The sequence below is a fragment of the Limulus polyphemus genome, unplaced genomic scaffold, assembly GCF_000517525.1.
Source record: "Limulus polyphemus unplaced genomic scaffold, Limulus_polyphemus-2.1.2 Scaffold1340, whole genome shotgun sequence".
In the NCBI taxonomy this organism is placed as follows: Eukaryota; Metazoa; Arthropoda; class Merostomata; order Xiphosura; family Limulidae; genus Limulus; species Limulus polyphemus.
This window is the reverse complement of record NW_013666950.1, coordinates 76,248-94,953: the sequence shown is the minus strand read 5'-3', so window position 1 is coordinate 94,953 and position 18,706 is coordinate 76,248. Positions and strand designations below refer to the sequence as shown.

At 32.3% G+C, this 18,706-nt stretch overlaps 2 protein-coding genes across 7 annotated transcripts in view; one reads left to right on the top strand and one right to left on the bottom strand.

The window, feature by feature from the left end:
- Positions 1-7,517, top strand: part of LOC106463162 (band 7 protein AGAP004871-like) — a 205,855-nt gene extending 198,338 nt beyond the window's left edge. For all 6 annotated transcript variants that reach the window (XM_022390594.1, XM_013923164.2, XM_022390596.1 and 3 more), the window contains 2 exons: positions 4,316-4,394; positions 6,741-7,517. In XM_022390594.1, the coding sequence (XP_022246302.1) occupies positions 4,316-4,394; positions 6,741-6,929 (268 nt within the window). In that variant the 3' untranslated portion in view covers positions 6,930-7,517. The remainder of the gene's footprint in view (positions 1-4,315; positions 4,395-6,740) is intronic.
- Positions 7,518-8,668: 1,151 nt separating this feature from the next.
- Positions 8,669-18,706, bottom strand: part of LOC106463161 (collagen alpha-1(XI) chain-like) — a 70,328-nt gene continuing 60,290 nt past the window's right edge. The window contains exons 48-56 of the mRNA XM_022390593.1: positions 16,736-16,789; positions 16,145-16,180; positions 14,875-14,910; positions 13,726-13,743; positions 12,668-12,953; positions 12,281-12,393; positions 10,446-10,514; positions 9,910-10,125; positions 8,669-9,145 (exon numbers count right to left, since the gene is read on the bottom strand). Coding sequence (XP_022246301.1) covers positions 9,002-9,145; positions 9,910-10,125; positions 10,446-10,514; positions 12,281-12,393; positions 12,668-12,953; positions 13,726-13,743; positions 14,875-14,910; positions 16,145-16,180; positions 16,736-16,789 — 972 coding nt within the window. The 3' untranslated portion in view covers positions 8,669-9,001. The remainder of the gene's footprint in view (positions 9,146-9,909; positions 10,126-10,445; positions 10,515-12,280; positions 12,394-12,667; positions 12,954-13,725; positions 13,744-14,874; positions 14,911-16,144; positions 16,181-16,735; positions 16,790-18,706) is intronic.

The following is an 18,706-nucleotide window of genomic DNA, read 5'->3' as shown; positions in this document are numbered from 1 at the left end:
GGTTAGCGCAGATAGCTCTCTTGTAGCTTTGCGCGAAATTAAAAAACAAACAAACATTTTACACTTTCAGTACACAGACTAACAACAATATTAGATTATACTTTTGTTGCTAAGCGTCATGTCATAAAAGCTGTTGTTGGAACGTAGTGTTACGAAAACGCCCTGAATTCATTTCATGAATGATTTTAACTTTGATTGGCTCACAAAGGAATTTACAGACGTTTGACTGTCTCTACTGTACTTTTCTGCCTCTTTGTTGGTCAAGCTTGATATCGCTTTTTTTTTCAGTTAGCTATTAAATGTGAGGTTAAGGTATACTATGGGGTGAGGTGGTAGTACTTGTCCCGTCACTTTTGACGGGCTATACACTACTATATATATAAATTATGCAGGGGTGTACAAAATAATGGAATCACTTCACATCTTAAACTCTAATATTTGGTATCTCTAAAAGGAGAAAATGTATCCGTACGGTAACTTAACTGTGCATTACATTATTCTATTAATGATGTTAGAAAAACACGTAGGCTCAAGAAGTCTTGATGAAAATGAATAAAATCCCTGCAACCCGAGCGCTTTCAAAAGGTCCGCCTTTCGAAAGCACTCGAGTTATAGGGTTTTTATTCATTACATTATTCTATTTCATTAATTTGTTCTGTGAGCGAATAATATGTTATTATTTGTTCAGGAAATGATTCTAAAAATATCAAACTAAAAATCTCTATCAGATTTCCAAAGAGGCATTATTGTGGGTAAAAGTACAGCTGGATTCTCATATTAGTAGGTGAATGTATAGCTGGAGTCCCCTGATAGTAGATAAACATATACCTGGATTCTCATGATAATACATTATTGTATAACTGGATTACCATGGTAGTAGATGAACGATTAGCTGGATTCTCCTGATAGTGTGTGAACGTATAGCTGGATTCCCATATTAGTATGTGAACGATTAGCTGGATTCTCCTGACAGTGGGTGAATGTATAGCTGGAGTCTCCTGATAGTATGTGAACGATTAGCTTGATTCTCCTGACAGTGGGAGAATGTATAGCTGGAGCCTTCTGATAGTATGTGAACGATTAGCTTGATTCTCCTGACAGTGGAAGAATGTATAACCGGAGTCTCCTGATAGTATGTGAATGTATAGCTGGAGTCTCCTGATAGTAGGTAAATATATACCTAAATTCTCATGATAATACATTATTGTATAACTGGATTATCATGGTAGTAGATGAACGATTAGTCTATTCTCCTGATAGTGGGTGAACGTATAGCTGGATTCTCATATTAGTAGGTGAATGTATAGCTGGGGTCTCCTGATAGTATGTGAACGATTAGCTTGATTCTCCTGACAGTGGGTGAATGTATAGCTGGAGTCTCCTGATAGTATGTGAATGTATAACTGGAGTCTCCTGTCAGTGGGTGAACGATTAGCTGGTGTCTCCTGATAGTGGGTGAACGATTAGCTGGATTCTCCTGACAGTGGGTGAACGTATAGCTGGATTATCATGGTAGTAGATGAACGATTAGCTGGATTCTCCTGATAGTGGGTGAACGTATAGCTGGATTATCAGTGATACAAACAAACAAAACTGAATTCGAATCATTTTATCTTCCCGTAATTTCATGCTCGGATTATTTTCATAACATTGTGCAGTTTTTATTCAGATACAAAGTATTTCATTTATTATGCTACAGGCGTTCCTGTATCTAGTATTATTAAACCATGTACATTTTCATTGATTTTTTTCATTGGTAATAACGCTGCACTCTGAAATATATACGTCGCTTTTAATTGCTTATCATGTTTGACAGCAAATTTGATTTTCTTCTTCGTCTCTTATGCTTGTAAAGTTATTAAGACGGAAAAAATTCATTTATATACCACGAATGAATTCATGTTTTTAACTAAATGTAACTAGACTTTCACGTACTGATCTGTTAAAACTAATTTGTTTGGCACATTATCTGAGAAAAATACACAGAAATACGCTTTGTAGCACTTACAACACTCGTTTCTGTTAGTTGTGAGATACATCATTAGAACACGAGTTTCTGTTAGTTGTGGGACAGATCATTAGAACACAGGTTTCTGTTAGTTGTTAAGCAGATCATTGGAACACGAGTTTCTGTTAGTTGGGAGATACATCATTAGAACACGAGTTTCTGTTAGTTGTGAGACAGATCATTAGAACATGGGTTTCTATTAGTTGTAAGACAGATCATTAGAATACTCGTTTCTGTTAGTTGTGAGATGCATCATTAGAACACGAGTTTCTGTTAGTTGTGAGACAGATCATTAGAACACAGGTTTCTATTAGTTGTTAGGCAGATCATTGGAACACGAGTTTCTGTTAGTTGGGAGATACATCATTAGAACACGAGTTTCTGTTAGTTGTGAGACAGATCACTAGAACAAGGGCTTCTGTTAGTTGTAAGACAGATCGTTAACACACGATTTTCTTTTAGTTGTGAGACAGATCATTAGAACACTCGTTTCTGTTAGTTGTGAGACAGATTTTTAAACGTGTAAAATATTACCAAAATTCTTTGATATTTTGTGCAAGATAAAGAAAGTACTTTAGGCAGGAGATGGTGGGGGAAAACTACCGAGTAAAATCGTTTTATAAGCTATACGATTTAATGTTAGGGTTCAGGAGGAGCTCGAAACTTTATATTTTAGGATATATTGGTTGTATTCACCTCCGAAGCTGGATTTTATTAGTTGGGTTAATAAAATTACGGTAATAGCCTTTTAATAATTAACCATCATCTAAAGATAGTTCTGTGTAAAGTACAGAGTGATCTAACGAGAGATACAAACTGATTTCTTGAGGGAAGGATATAATACACTAACGACATAAACGTACATTACTGAAATTGAACACGTGGCTTGTAACAGTGTCAGTCATAGCCCTTTGGCTTGTAACAATGTCAGTCATAGCCCTTTGGCTTGTAACAATAACAGTCATAGCCCTTTGGCTTGTAACAGTATCAGTCATAGCCCTTTGGCTTGTAACAGTATCAGTCATAGCCCTTTGGCTTGTAACAGTATCAGTCATAGCCCTTTGGCTTGTAACAGTATCAGTCATAGCCCTTTGGCTTGTAACGATATCAGGAATAGCCCTATGGCTTGTAACAATGACCGGCATAGCCCTTTGGCTTGTAACAGTGTCAGTCATAGCCCTTTGGCTTGTAACAGTGTCAGTCATAGCACTTGGCTTGTAACAGTGTCAGTTATAATATTTCGCTTGCAACAATGTCAGTTTTAACATTTGGCTTGTAACAATGTCAATTAGAACACTTGGCTTGCAGCAATGTCAGTTATAGCATTTGGCTTACAACAATGTCAGTTATAACACTTTAGGCACGCGGAAACACTGGCGGGAATACTAATGAGAAAAAAATGGAATTGGACATTATAACTAGAAATACGTTGAGGAGATTACTGGAGGGAGGAGAGCCTGTGCCAAGACCTGTGCCATACTCCTCAAGCGTGTAATAAGAATAGTATATTTAACTACCTGTACTCATTACCAAGTTGGTTTTTAATTTAGCTTTAAGTAGGTATCTTGCTCTGATCGGAAGTTAATATTAATAGTAATAGAAGTAACAGTATTAAAATAAATATTACATAAGTAGGGTGCCTGGTTTAAGAAAGGTACAAACATATATATATTAAAGTAAAAATATATATATACACAATAATTGATAGTAATGAAGTAAAAAATAAGATTGGTTGCTATCAATTGGTTACTGGCTTGTGTTCGGTAGTTCAGAATTGAGAACGGCGCTAAATATATAAATTGTGCACTCACTAACGTGCTGCAATAGGACATCACAATTGGAGGGAGGGTAGCCATTATTTTGACCATTGGTAGACTCTTCTAGCTTGTAAACAAAATAAAGTAAAAAAAATGTTTGTTATGGTTGTTCTGTAACGACAAAATTATATATTTTTGAAGAGTATTTTAATACTAATTTCTGAAGATTCCTTTTATGAGGAGTAAATATTGTGCCTTTTCTTTAACTGCTCCTTCCAGCCGACTCAGCGACAGGTTTGAAGGTTAAAAACTCTAAACATTGAGGCTCAGTACCAGTAATGAATACAGCGCATACAGTCCATTGTGTAGCTTTGCGCTAAATCACGCAAACATATAAAGCTTTAAGAACGTGAACTTGTTAAGTAGCAACATTGTAGTTGAAGAGTTGCACACAAAAAGAAACAAGTAATTTAACAAAAGACCCTAAAGATACGTCTTTTTTTCATTGTTATTATTTCTGTTTTACTTGTTTGTATTTTTCGTTTCACAGAAAAGACGTCCGTTTACCCGTACAACTACAAAGAGCAATGGCCGCTGAAGCGGAAGCAACACGAGAAGCTCGAGCAAAGGTAAGTAATGGTTTGAAGGTTTATATTTTGATTCCTAATTAAACTAACTGAAAACAGCTTTAGTGAAGCAAGATAAAACAATCGCAACATTAATGATTGGTTTAATAGAACATCGTTTTATGGAAAAAGCTAACTTTAACTAGAAAAACTGGAGAACTGTTTGAGAAGGTGATATTTACTCTTATACATTCTGTGGATAATATGTTGTCAGTATAACTTATACAACCAGTACATCATGAATAACAGTAGTTTTATACAATTAGTGGATAATGTATTATCAGTATATTTTATGCATTCAGTAGATTATGTATTGTCAATATATTTTATGCATTCAGTATATGGTGCATTGTCAATATATTTATACATTCAGCAGGTGATGGAGTGTAAATATATTTTATACAGTCGGTAGAAAACGCATTGTCAGTATACTTTATACAGTCGGTAGGTGATGTATTGTCAGTATACTTTATACAGTCGGTAGGAGACGCATTGTCAGTATACTTTATACAGTCGGTAGGTGATGTATTGTCAGTATATTTTATACAGTCAGTAGGTGACTTATTGTCAGTATATTTTATACAGTCATTAGATTGTGTATTGTCAGTACATTGTAGTCAGTAAGAAATAATGTATTTTGCTAATAGTTCTAATACATTTAGTAAGTAGTGTATAATAGGTACATCCGGTTGAAAATATGCTGTTGGAAAATTAGGGATAGTTAGTTCTTACGTTAGTGCAACATGAATGTTTGAAGCTTTGGTAAACTGATTGCCTAAAACATTAATTGAGTTTCAGTCGGTGTTTCTGGTTCTGACAAAACAACTTTGAGATTAATGAACTGAGCTTATATTCAATTTACTCACATTAATGAGTTACAGTTAATTTAGGTTTGCAAACTTGACCAGGAGAGGGCACTGCATGTTCTAAATTTTTAATAATATTCCGAGCTAAAACTCATGATGGTTTATTTCTATACGGTGACTAATGTGTTGACAGCCTTACACATACAAGTTGCCCAGACAAGGGGTTTAGTTTATAAAGGATAAAAATATACTTTTTTAGAGAAATGGATAATATAGTAGATTGAAGCACAAAATATCTTTTAAAACATTTTTTCTGATGACATGTATTTTTGAAGAACTTTTACAAAATCTTGTTGCACCTTCCCCTATGAACCTAGGGGCCCGCAGGCCACCCAACTAAAAAAAATTGTGCTTCTTAAAACTACCAGGATAAAGGCAATAGTGAGTTATCATTATTATTAGTATTACTATTCCCAAATATTACCTGGGCCTAGAGTCCCACTAAACCTTAATCTGGCCCTGCTTTTTTTGTAGTGAACTTAAAAGAGCTTTGAAAGCTATTCAAAATCAAACGCTTTGGCAAATAAGAGAAAACTGCGTACGATAATGTTATTATAAAAACTTATTTTTCATTACTATTTGAAAATATAGTCTGATGGTGGTTTCTATTTTTACATCAAGGCGAAATATAAAAGCTAATTCTATTAAATAAGGAAGAGCGATTTATTAGCTTTAAAAGTTGAAAGATGACAACATTTTAAAACTATTTCTGATGGTCACGAAATCACTATAAAGTACTTTAATTAGAATATTCGGGGTTGCATCACGTTGTAGAAAACAAAACTATCAGACAGCTTGGAAGATCTTTCCCGCCTATTATTATTATTTTATTGCGTTTTGAAAGTGCTTCTGATATTATTAGATTAATTTTTACGGAACTATTGAGATGTTTTGAAAGTGCTTCTGATATTATTAGATTAGTTTTTACGAAACTATCGAGATGTTTTGAAAGTGCTTCTGATATTATTAGATTAGTTTTTACGGAACTATTGAGATCGAACTTGTATTTATTATATTATTATTACTCTTACCCCCCAATGGACACAGCGGTATGTCTGCGGACTTACAACGCTAGAAACCGGGTTTCGATACCCGTGGTGGGCAGAGCACAGATAGCCCATTGTGTAGCTTAATTCCAAACAAACAATTATTACTATTTACAATTTCAATTTATTCAGAACTCCTTTTTTTTTCGGTATTATAATCTTCTTGCTATTTTAAAATGTTTTTTGTTTTTTCCCCGACAGAACCAGGGAACGGTTGCTACGTTTAAAAAATCCTGGTTAATTGTAGTTCTTTTGTATCATCACAAATAATTAAACAAATTTGGTTTTTATTTGTATATCATGCACGAAGTATTCATATCATGACGTGGAATAAAATCATAAGTCAAAACACCCCCAACGGAATTCTTTCGTTATATTTCAATAAAAAATGTAGGATATTTTTTGTTTTTGTAGTTTAATTAAAAAAAATGTTTTAGGTGATTGCAGCAGAAGGTGAGCAACGAGCATCCCGAGCGTTAAAAGAAGCCTCAGAGGTGCTGTCTGACTCCTCATCTGCTCTCCAGCTTCGCTATCTCCAGACGCTTGGATCCATCGCCACGGAGAAGAACTCCACCATCGTGTTTCCCATTCCTCTGGAGCTTTTTAGGGGATTATTGAAAAAATAAAAGCGAACCGACATTGATGTCTATGAAATTAAATAGTTAAAAATGTAACAAAGCGCCATCAATTTTCACAACCAGTTCTAATGCATCTTTTGTATATTATTATCATAAAACGAAAAGGCACGGTATATACCTGACAGATCGTTAAAATTAAAGGACATTGCCATCTAGTGTCAATTTGTCAAAGCTCATTCGAATCTGCCAGAATTCTCATGGCGACAACTCAATGATTAAAATCATAATGATACTTCGAAACTCAGTTTTTAGGTAAACGGAACTAAGTAATAATGGCGCTTATCTGTATGTTCACGTTTTGCTCTCTTTTTACATCTGTGAAAAGTCGTGAAAGTGTTTAACTTTTTTATTGTTTTGTCATATCATTCTTTATTGCTAGGTTAGTTATACATCTGAAATAGTTGTTGTTTTTCTTATCTTGAACAAAGTACGATAAAGTGTAAAAGTAACTACCGTTGTACTGTTTTGTTATTGATAAATGTTGTCTCGCCTTCATTATGATATGAAATGTTTTTAATGTACATTAGGGAGCTTGATTATCTTCAATAAACCTCGTATAATTAGATTCACAAGTCACATGTTTGTAAACAATTATTTCAAGGTGCATTTTCTCCTCAAAATTTCACAAAACATATTTGAATTACGAGGAAATGCAGTCTTCCGGAAAATTTTTGTCATAAGTGTTTTAAGAAACATTATAACGCCCCTTTATCTTTAAAATGAATTATTTTAATTTATTTTTATGATTGTTGTGTAACCTTCAAGGCAGCACCAGAGCGTCCTCTACGATGTCCCCTGTCTTCGCGTGAAAGTTCATAATTTACTGTAATGACTCTTGTACAGTCTTAAGCTCCAAGTTGCTCACATATCAGAAGGACGTAAAAATAACGTTGTTTAGTCTCACACTTACATCTTTAACCCTTTTTATATAAAATAATAAAATTTTACTAAGCCACACCAACACCGTAGCCCAGTCATGCTTCAGTATTTCTAATGAATATGAATGGATTTCTCAAATTTGCTCAATTCACAACCCTTACGATCTTCTACATAAAAATAGATGGAACATTGTGACATGTGTTTTTAAATGTAATTACATGGTAAACGTATCCTTTGGTCTGTAATATAGAAAAATAATTTAAAATACAGACAAATATTGGTTTAGATTTTAGATTTAGATTTTATTACATTCGGAATCCAAACTTGTAACTCGTATGTAAACTAAAAGACAGGTCAGAGGTTCCTATGGTTCAAGCATCTCTCTCTCTCTCATTTTGAACCACTGACCAGAGGGAACGAAAGATCCAGACAGCAGCCTCATCCACCACAAGGGTGTTGTCCAGCTCTTTGAACCGAATAACGATACTGATTGCTTGACTGTCACTTTTATGATACATCTATAGCTGAAAGTACAAAGGATGTTCAACAGTAATACATATATTTATGTGTATAAATAAATAAACGAAGTTAAACAAATTTTAACGTAATTCTTGGGAGATAGTTCTTAAAACTTGTTATTTCTTTAAGTTTCTATTGCCTCTGCATTTATTAACATTATAATAATACACTGGTAGTTATGTAAAAATGCCAGCATGATTACTAGGTACTATTAGATGCAATGAAAACAAATAAACTTTAACCATTACAGTATGGTTTGGTAAAAAATATTCCTTTTTGTTAGTAATATCTAAAGTACTATCATAAAGGAAAATACTCTGGAAACTGCATTCTGTAAAAAGACATAAAAGCTTTTATTGCCACTAGGAGACAAGCTGTACAAAAATATGTTGCAATAAGGCATTTACAATATTTGCATTGTACAATAGTATTTGATAGATGACAAAAGAAAAAGATATAAATACATACATATAATCTTCACTGTAGATCTTATATAAGCAGCAAATTGCAAATGAACACAAATGTTTAATACTAGAGTTCAATAATGGCAGTGTGTGTATCTGAGTGCCATGTAAGCACTTTTAAAGGCAGTAAAAATTACTCTTACATTTAAAAACATAATACAAACAAATTAAAAATACAGAAAACAAAACAACTTCCTGTTAGCTGAAGCACACTGGTCCAACATCGAACCCAAAGGCTTGATGAGGGAAACCATAGTCTTTAGGGAAAAAATCCACCAGGGGAAGCTGTGCCAGTTTGTTTGTCCGAATTTGGAATACTGTCCTATCATTAGAGCTTCGGCTCTTTATGGAAAAAAATAACATTGACTTATATTATCAAATCACGTACATGTCTATATAAATTAAAGGAACTAATGCTTATATTACAAATGTAAAATATGATTTACAAAAATAAAAATAAAAAAAATAATTAACCATCAGATTAATGCTAAAATTATCTTTGGAAAAAGTTAGTTACCTAAAAATTCATCAATACATCTTGCTTATGAGATTTTTGTTGGTTTTATTAATAATATTTTACCCCATTGTATTTAGTTGCTGTTAAACACACAGCTACACATTGGGCTATCTGTGCTCTGCTCACTACAGGTATTCAAACCCTATTTTTAGTATCATACCCCATTGTTATTATGGAAATGATATGGAATCTACACATTCCTGTTTACAAATATAAAACAATAGCAAAAATAATTGTTCAATATAGTAGCATTTTAGATTGTGAAAGTTTTGGAAACTAAACATTTAATTACTACCTAAATTTGTGTATAAATGGAATGCCCCAAAAGTTAAAAAGTTTTTAAAAATAGCTTCTTTTTTTTACTTAATTGATTTCTTATGCATTTTTAAACTACTGAAAGACAGTAACACAGTTTTAAACATTTTGGTTCAAAAGTTTCAATTAACAAGATATTTGTAAAACGTTAATGAGCAAAAAAACATAAGATCTTTTTGGAGGTACCGATTTATTTGATAAAGCTTGTGCTTCTTTCCAAAGTTGTTTTCCACTGTGCTATACTAAAACATTATTTATATAGATAGAAACTTACTTTACAGCCATCATAAGAAACAACAGGCCTGTATGTGTGGGTCCCAAACTCTTGCTGATTATCACCCAGTAACTTGATAGAATAGGCATAGTTGAAATTTTGTTGGTTGTACCAGGCCACAGAATTAATGCAGGTGTAGGTAAAATTTTGGTAGGCCACTGAACTCAGCAATCGTAAGAATGTCAATTGCACAGGTCCAACGGTTTGGTAAGTGATCTAAAATAATCCAGGAAAAGGTAACTTAACCAAAAACCCAGATAATGTGAAAAGTATATATTTTTAAACAACAGAGTCTATTTATAAAATTTTTCTAAGTTTTTTCCTTCAGATGATTCTTCCTAGAAAACAAAAAAATAATGACTAAAATATGGCTTTAGAGTTTCAGCTTATCAGTAAGGAGCTAATACACAGTTATAAATGATCATCGTTCAACAATATACTGGGATAGATTTTAATGTGATGTTAAATTTTTATGAAAGTCAATGTAGGAGAAAACACAATATAATAACTATAACAAGCTACCACAGTTTACTTACTTTAAATCCACCCTGTAAACTACTGAACCATTTAGCTTTGTTGCCTCTCTTCCATGATAAGTTTGGCATCTGAGGAGAATAAAATGAAATAAAGAAATAAGTGTACTGATTTGTATCATTTATGCGTCAAAAATCCCACAATGGAGTGGGTAGTTACTTCTGTAAATTAAAACTTTAACACAGTTGTTATTGCTTGTCACTCCAGGTCTGGGCTTACAATTACACCCTGATACTCATTTTGTAAATTTGCTGTATGTAAAGGACTGAGTTGGCTGGCTAGCATATTGTATACTGTCAGATTTTAAGTTATGTTTGCCAACTGTCAGTTAAAGACTTATACTTCTTAATAGTAGACATATATACTGTGTTGTTGTTGGGCTTAGGATTCTTCTACAGTAGGTGTCTGCGACTTGTTGGCAATAAATTCAATGATAAATGAACAGCATGTGCTCCACTTGTTTTCAAAATAATGTATATATTCGGAACAAGTTAAACGTATGTACAACAACTTTTTCACACTATAGAGATTATAGGTATATCATAAACACTATATATATATAGTTCTCTTCTTCTTATCAAAAGTCCACTTATGTCTATTCAATTGCTTTAGAATTTCACTTGACAAGCCAAACTACCTTTCTCTATTTCTATCGCACTAGTATTCTATGTATAATTCATTTATTCTGCCTCATTGAGTTACTGCAGTTGTATCCTGAACTTCCGATACACGTCTGCATTTTTGTGTTTTAGGCCTACTTCCAATAATCATCTGATTTTTTTTGTAAAAATCCACAAAGACAGGCTCAATTACTTTAGAATACCCTTTGACAAGACAAATTCTTATTCTTTTCTCCCTTTCTACTGTTAGTCCTACTCTTAACATATTAAAATTAGGCCTATCACTTCTATGGCAGTTAACTTCATGCCGAACTTTCCTTGGCCATGACTTTACTATCTTTTGTTATCGTATGTCTTCTGTTTCCGCTCGTCTCACACTGTTTATATGTTTATCAGTTAATCGTCTGCCCACCTTCTAGAAATCTCTATATTCTCAACATCAATGTATTGCACACAACATTCAATAGTCTCAACACCAATGAATTATAAACACAACTTCCACCAATCATTTCCTTTTAACTCTCTTATTATAAAAAACTAAACAATCATAAAATATTCACTCACATTATGAATTAATCAATAATATCAACATAGAATATTTTTTGTATATCATGACATATACCAAGACTTAATGAAGAGGGAACTTTCAAAAATGCTCACAAACCTCTGGTGACAGTTACATTTTATCTTAAATCAGTGAACATTTATTATATTTGCAGGTCTAAGCTGATTAATGTATTGTATATTCAAAAGTAGCATAAACATATTGTACTTTAATACTTTTTTTTTATTCTTAAATCTAATAAAAACATTTGTTAGGAGCACACAAATCAAAATTGGTTAATGTATTTTCTGTGCTTCAAGGAAGGTGTACTTTCTGGGGTACATCATGGTTAGACCTGACTTCACAGTACAGGGCCAGGGCCAGGTGTGTGTTAGGGTGGGAGGTGCACCCCCAAATTTCACTCTGACCCAACCAAGTTAATTCTCCCTAGCAGTTTCAAAACTCATGTTATCAAATTTTAGAAACTCATACGAATCTTTTAAATTGCTAAGACGAGTCAACTTTGGTGGGACAAACGTGTTTGTTATATTAGCTTTCCTGTAAATCCATATTACTGTGTGTTGGCCCCCACAAAGAAGAGGAGTTGGAGCCAAGCCTCCGTAACTACCAGACTTTAATAATTACAGCAATTAAACTATATCTTGAAACTTACCATAGAAGCGTGTTTGTCAGGATACACACAGGTTTCACCTGACCCTGTCATATTACAAAAGACAAACACAGAATCATCAGGGACTCCCAAATTTGGGTCAATCCAATACCATCCTGTTAAAGAAAACAATAAATTCTGAGATAATATTGGTCCAAAGATTTCTGCAAATCTGAATATTCATACATCTTATTCACCAGCATCTCCAAAGTACAGTTATTAATAATATGCTACTGTATCATTAAAAATGATATTTCAATTCTTGGTCATCAGGTGGTCAGTTAAAAAAATACTTCCTGGGGTAAAATTTAACAACTGTTAATTAAAAATATTTTATTATGACTTCAACTTATCAAAAAGATGGAGACAAAATAAATATCTCAGACTTACCATTATCTAGTTGAGGATGAGCATAATAAAGATCTTTACAGGACCTGGCTGGATTCTCTCGGGTTCCAACAGGTTTTTTCATCTTTTCCAAGTCTTTTTTTATGGAATAGATGTTGGCATACATGTTATATAACTTCTTCTGAAGGCCTGCTTCAGGTCCAGATTCTTTTGGCTCTTTGATATAATCTTTATCAAAATCAGTACTCCTCTTGTACCTTAAGTATGGTGGTCTGTCTCCTTGGAAAAGCATCTCTGGAGGAATCTGTGGTGCTTCTGCTGGAGGTCCCTAAAAGTGTGCATAATATTATTTTCAATTAAGGATGTCATAACAAAGGTCTATAACACAAAAACACACCATAAGTTTGCAGTATTGGTCTCAAAAGTTTAGCAAAAAAGAAAAAAGCATGAATGGAGAAAAAATTATTTTTGTGAGTTTATCAACCTACTTTCAATCTTAGAATAATGGTATGTGAGCTTGCAATAGAGGTAAAGATGTCTCAAGACTTGTAGAACAGCAGAATCTAGAAGGAGTACACACTTTGCAAACTATTTTATGACTGTAAACAATTCTGTTTACAAATAAAATTTACTTACTGTTCGATGTTCACAACCATTACTTCTCTTTTTTTTTTACAGTGTAACTATATGTTAATTATATTTCTATCTTGAGCACTGATGTTCATTTTTTTTTCAAGAAAAGCTACATGAGAGCTATCTTATCTTGATTATAGAACTGGCAAAAACAAAGTTTGTAATGAAACTTTCTGCCTACCAATTAAGAGTACAAATTAAAGAAGAATAAGTTATTTTTCTACTCTATGAATGGTTCCCAAAATTTCTTAATAATCTTTTGTATTATTTATTCACTATTCTTTTATTTTCTCACAGAAGCAAATTACCAGATCTCCAACCAGGAGAAAATATAAAGTTGGCCTATAAAACTTTAAAGTAATATTCTATGGTATATCAAACAATTTAATGACCAATGAATAAAAGAAACAGTAACTTGTAGAGGTAATCAAAATGATAAATTTATATTATAAATAACTCCTACTTACAGGTGGTCCTGGAGGTCCCTGTTAAAACAAACAAACACAATATTCAAATATATGTATAATAATTGAATAAAAACTTTGAAAAACAGTTTTAGTTGATTACAACCTAAGACTGTACATAAACATTTAGTTAACTAGGCTTAAGAAAGTGTTCTAAACTTTATCATGTATAAGTGTACCCAAATATATAAACTAAGCTATTTTGTAACATGAATCATCTAGTATTAGCAAATTCTTTCTAAAACATATAATTCATTAAATTGTATTGGGCTTTAAACTTTTTGGACAGTTTAATACTTAAAATGTTTATATGTATAATGCACCACCAATTACAGTTGTTTTTAATACATGAAAATTTCTTGAAATCAGCCATTTTATGTAATGACACTGGGTCTTAGATTTGTCTTAATTCCCCATATAAGTTAAAGCAGGCCATATTTGTATCTAACATTATTACAGTTCTAAAGTGTGCATTTGATATATATGCATTTATAAATATTTCAAGACCACTGTAATATATCTACTACAATTATAAATAGTTATCTGTAATTCTCTCTTGAAAATAAACACTGAATAAATATCTAGTTCATATCAATTTATCATTTTTAGGTACCAAATTTATTTAACTTCCTAAAATCTCAGTATAGTCTCAAGATACTCAGTACATGTCTGTAGTTTGTAAAACTATTGTTACGTATCTGCTTGTTTGTTAATTTCCGGTAGAATTTATATCCGAGGAACTTCAGTGATACACGTCCTTTCTTGATTAAACCAGTTTATTATTTCTCGATACAAGCTTTTAGTGCACAGTAATTCTACTGTCAGTACTTTTCTCGTCACTTTAAACTTAACAACTTTTATAATACATGCTATAAACCACAACGATTCACAATCTCGATAACTTTGCCGAAAACTTACCGTGTCTACTGTTGGCTTTATCATACATTCATTTTCGTAGGCTTTTTCTGCCAGGTTTATATACTAAAGAAGGGGGCATCTCGAATGCACTCGGGCCTGCCCAATCATTCATGATCATTCGAGAAATTTCATGCACGCTACGAGCACAAAATGCGCCAGCAGCGTCACGTGACTTCCGCTGTCGTAACACTATCAAACTTAAAAAAATTATCTCAAAGAAATCAACAAACTTACCAGTGGTCCAGGATCACCTTTTGGTCCAGTTGGTCCCTGTTAAAAGAAGAAAAAAAACAAGCAAATTATTTAGTAAACTAGATTTGTTTTTTGCAGTATGGTAAACTGCCTCAATACCTGAAAAGTGGTAAGACATAAAGTACAAATATGCAATAATCATTATGACAAACAGCCTCAATAATTGAAGCAGTAATATAGAAGGTACAATACACAATAGACATTACAATAAACAACTCAATAATTGAAAAGTGGTAAGATAAAGGATATACCAACATACAATAGAAAGTAAAGTATGATAAACTACCTAAATACAAGAAAAGTGGCATGATAGAGTGTACCAATACTCATTAAACAGTATGATAAACAGCTTCAGTACTTGAAGTGAAATGACATTGTACTAGTGCTCAAAATACAGTATTGTAAACAGCATCGATACTTGAAGTGGTATGACAGTGTACCAATACTCAATAAACACTACGATAAATAGTCTCAATATCTGATGGGTGTTAATTTGAAACTGCTAGCTGCAAAGAACTGTAAAAACAGTAGAAGGTAGAAGAGAGGTCCATCCTTTGACAAACTGTAACAAGAGGGGTTCCATTTTCAAAAGTAATTGGGTAAGAGAGGGTTGTTATCTAGCAGAAATTACAGCAGTGAGCTCAAACATTAAAACATGATGTGAAAAGGGTTCAATAACTTATTGTTGCCATGAAAGAAGAGCACATCCCACCCCCCAAGCATGCAATAAAAAAACATTATTTTAAATTGGATAATTAATTTGTCTTTTCTTTGTTTGTTTTTTTTACAGAATAGCTATATTTCCAAACTCCCATTGTGTATTATAACTTCATTACTGATGACATTTACACATATCTTTGTATTTATAAAAATAGGCAATGTATCAGAATATATTATTTCAAAACCACACTCCTGTGTCTATAGTATCTGCCTGAATTATGGCAATTTATTTCTTGTATCATGTATCCAATATCTAGCTTTACAGCAAAAGAGCACCCCACCCCCCTCATTATTAACCCTTATAAGCTAAGTAATAATGAGAAAATGAAAATCAGTAATTTTATTTTACTTTTTGTCTGACTGATTTCCTGACAACTTATATCAACTGAATTAGAAACTCAAAAATAATTTTGAGTTTATAGAGCTCCAACTCAATCAAAGTTACTTGCATGAACATGAACAGGATTTCCAGTATTTATGTAAGTAATGAACAACAACATGTAAATATTAAAAAAAAAGGTTCACATCTTACTGTAGATCCTTTAGGTCCTGCTGGTCCTTCTGGTCCCTAGAAAAAAAAAATGTGGACTCTTTCACTAATTTTTAAATCCATTTAAATAACATTATAAAATTTTGTGCACTAGAAATGGTAGAAAGTTTTCATATAGTGAGGTTCAAAAATATTTACTTGCTATTTGTAATGCATATTTCACAATATTAGTCAAGTTAAAAATACTGGGGTGTAATAACCTTAAAATAAGCAGAGTGTAATCATGCCTCTTTAACCTGGTGTTTAACAAATGTATGTTGATATTTTTCATATTTCCATAGTTCCAATTTTTAACTACTTACTTTTACATTCAGTTAAATACAGTCGCATCTCTTTACACAAACTGACCATTCAATGCCAAATAACTACAAACTTTATACAGCCATAATGTTAAAAAATGCAAAACTATTTCAGACTTGTTAATGAAAACATAATATTTTCACAAACTCGCAAGTCAGCCTTTGAATTTCACCTTTCTTGAATGGTTTATCAAATACATGCTAAATTAACTAATTTTTGATACCTCATTAATCATTCTTTGATTCAACTGAAACATGAGAAAACTGAACCTACCAATTCCCCTTGTGGTCCATCATTCCCTTTTTGACCCTCCATTCCTGGTGGTCCCTGTGGGAAGAAATTCCAATCATTTGTTTTAAATTATAAATTGTCTGGAGTTATGCAATAACTGGTTAAATTAGTCTATGGAATTTTTTTCTCTTTCAGTACTACAGTTACTATTATCCTGGTATATCACATTGTTTTTTTTACACAAGACTGTAATATATACAAAAACAACAAAAAAACACTACAATAAGCTTAATTAATTATATTTTTCTTTCTTAAATTTCAAAAAAAGACTGCAAAGAAAATGAGTCTTACTTCCACCTTCTGGAGTTAACATAGAATGTATAGTTAACCTTTCACTGCACAATTAATTTTTAGGGTGATTCCCAAAAAGTGTCAATTATCCACCAAAAGATAAAAGTATGAGGTTGACCCTTTGTATTATTTTTTCAATATTGAAAGAAGTGTATTTTCTAAATCTGACAGTAATATTCCTTGAAAACTGTACTGGGTAGTGAATAAGAGTCCAAAATCATAACAAAAATATAAAACAAATTATTTAGATAACAATATCCAAGATATGAAGAAACTGTCTACATAGATTCTTTATGTGTTCATGCAAAGTTGGCAATTTTGTAATGAGGCATATAAACATCCAGGTTTCATGGCATAGAACACAGATGGCAGCACATACACGCAGGTTTGGTGATTATTTTAAGTACAGGAGGATATTCCCACATGTTGTAATAGAGGGAAACTTTTTTGCTAGCTGTGGGGTAAATCCAAATTTCACAACAAAAGGGGTAAATAATTATTGACTGTTTTTTTCAGAAAAACTGAGAAGAGAAAAAAATTGCATTTTAATTCAAATGCCAGGAATCTTCATATCACAACAAAACAAGTTAATTTTTTGATACAATAAACCACCAAATACTAATTTAGATAAAAGAAATAATTTTTTATCTTGTACTACAGACATATCTGCTGAACGATATCTGAATATTAACGATTTATCCATATTTACCCCTGTATCTGCTGAACAATATTTGAATATTAACGATTTATCCATATTTACTTCTTTGTATCTGCTGAACAATATTTGAACATTAATGATTTATCTATTGTTAACTTCCCTGTATCTGCTGAACAATATTTGACCATTAATTATTTATCTATTGTTAACTTCCCTGTATCTGCTGAACAATATTTGACCATTAATTATTTATCTATTGTTAACTTCCCTGTATCTGCTGAACAATATTTGACCATTCATTATTTATCTATTTTTAACTTCCCTCTATCTGCTGAACAATATTTGACCATTAATTATTTATCCATTGTTACATTCCCTCTATCTGCTGAACAATACTTTATCTTTAATTATTCATCCATTGTTAACTTCTCTGTATCTGTTGAACAATATTTGACCATTAATTATTTATCCATTGTTACTTTTTTTGTATCTGCTGAACAATATTTGACCATTAATTACTTATTCATTGTTAACTTCTCTGTGGAAGACTCTTTTCAACATGAACCTTTCTTAGCTCTTTCAGCTTGGGCTCGGTCCCAGAGACTGATCTTGTAACCATTTTATGCTTGCTATAGTTTTCATGCTATGACTTTTAAATTGGTAAGCAAATGTTAACGAAATTTGGCAGATTATCAGTAAATATTACAGTGCTTTCATTCGCAAAATATCAATTTTTTTTATTAAGTCTTAAGGTTTGTAAAACAATGTTTTTCTCATGTCTTTTTTTTTCATATGTTGCCTATCTATCATGCAAAGTAATATTCATTTTAAGATTAAAAATACTTGTACGCATCAGAAAATTTTCAAATTTCACATGCAAAATCTTTATAATGTTGAGATAGTTATCAAATGTTTTTTAAGAAATAACTTTATATCTTATCTATTATTTTCAGTAATTAATCTCTGTACGGGTTCGGTAGATTTGTAAATTAGGAAATAAATAT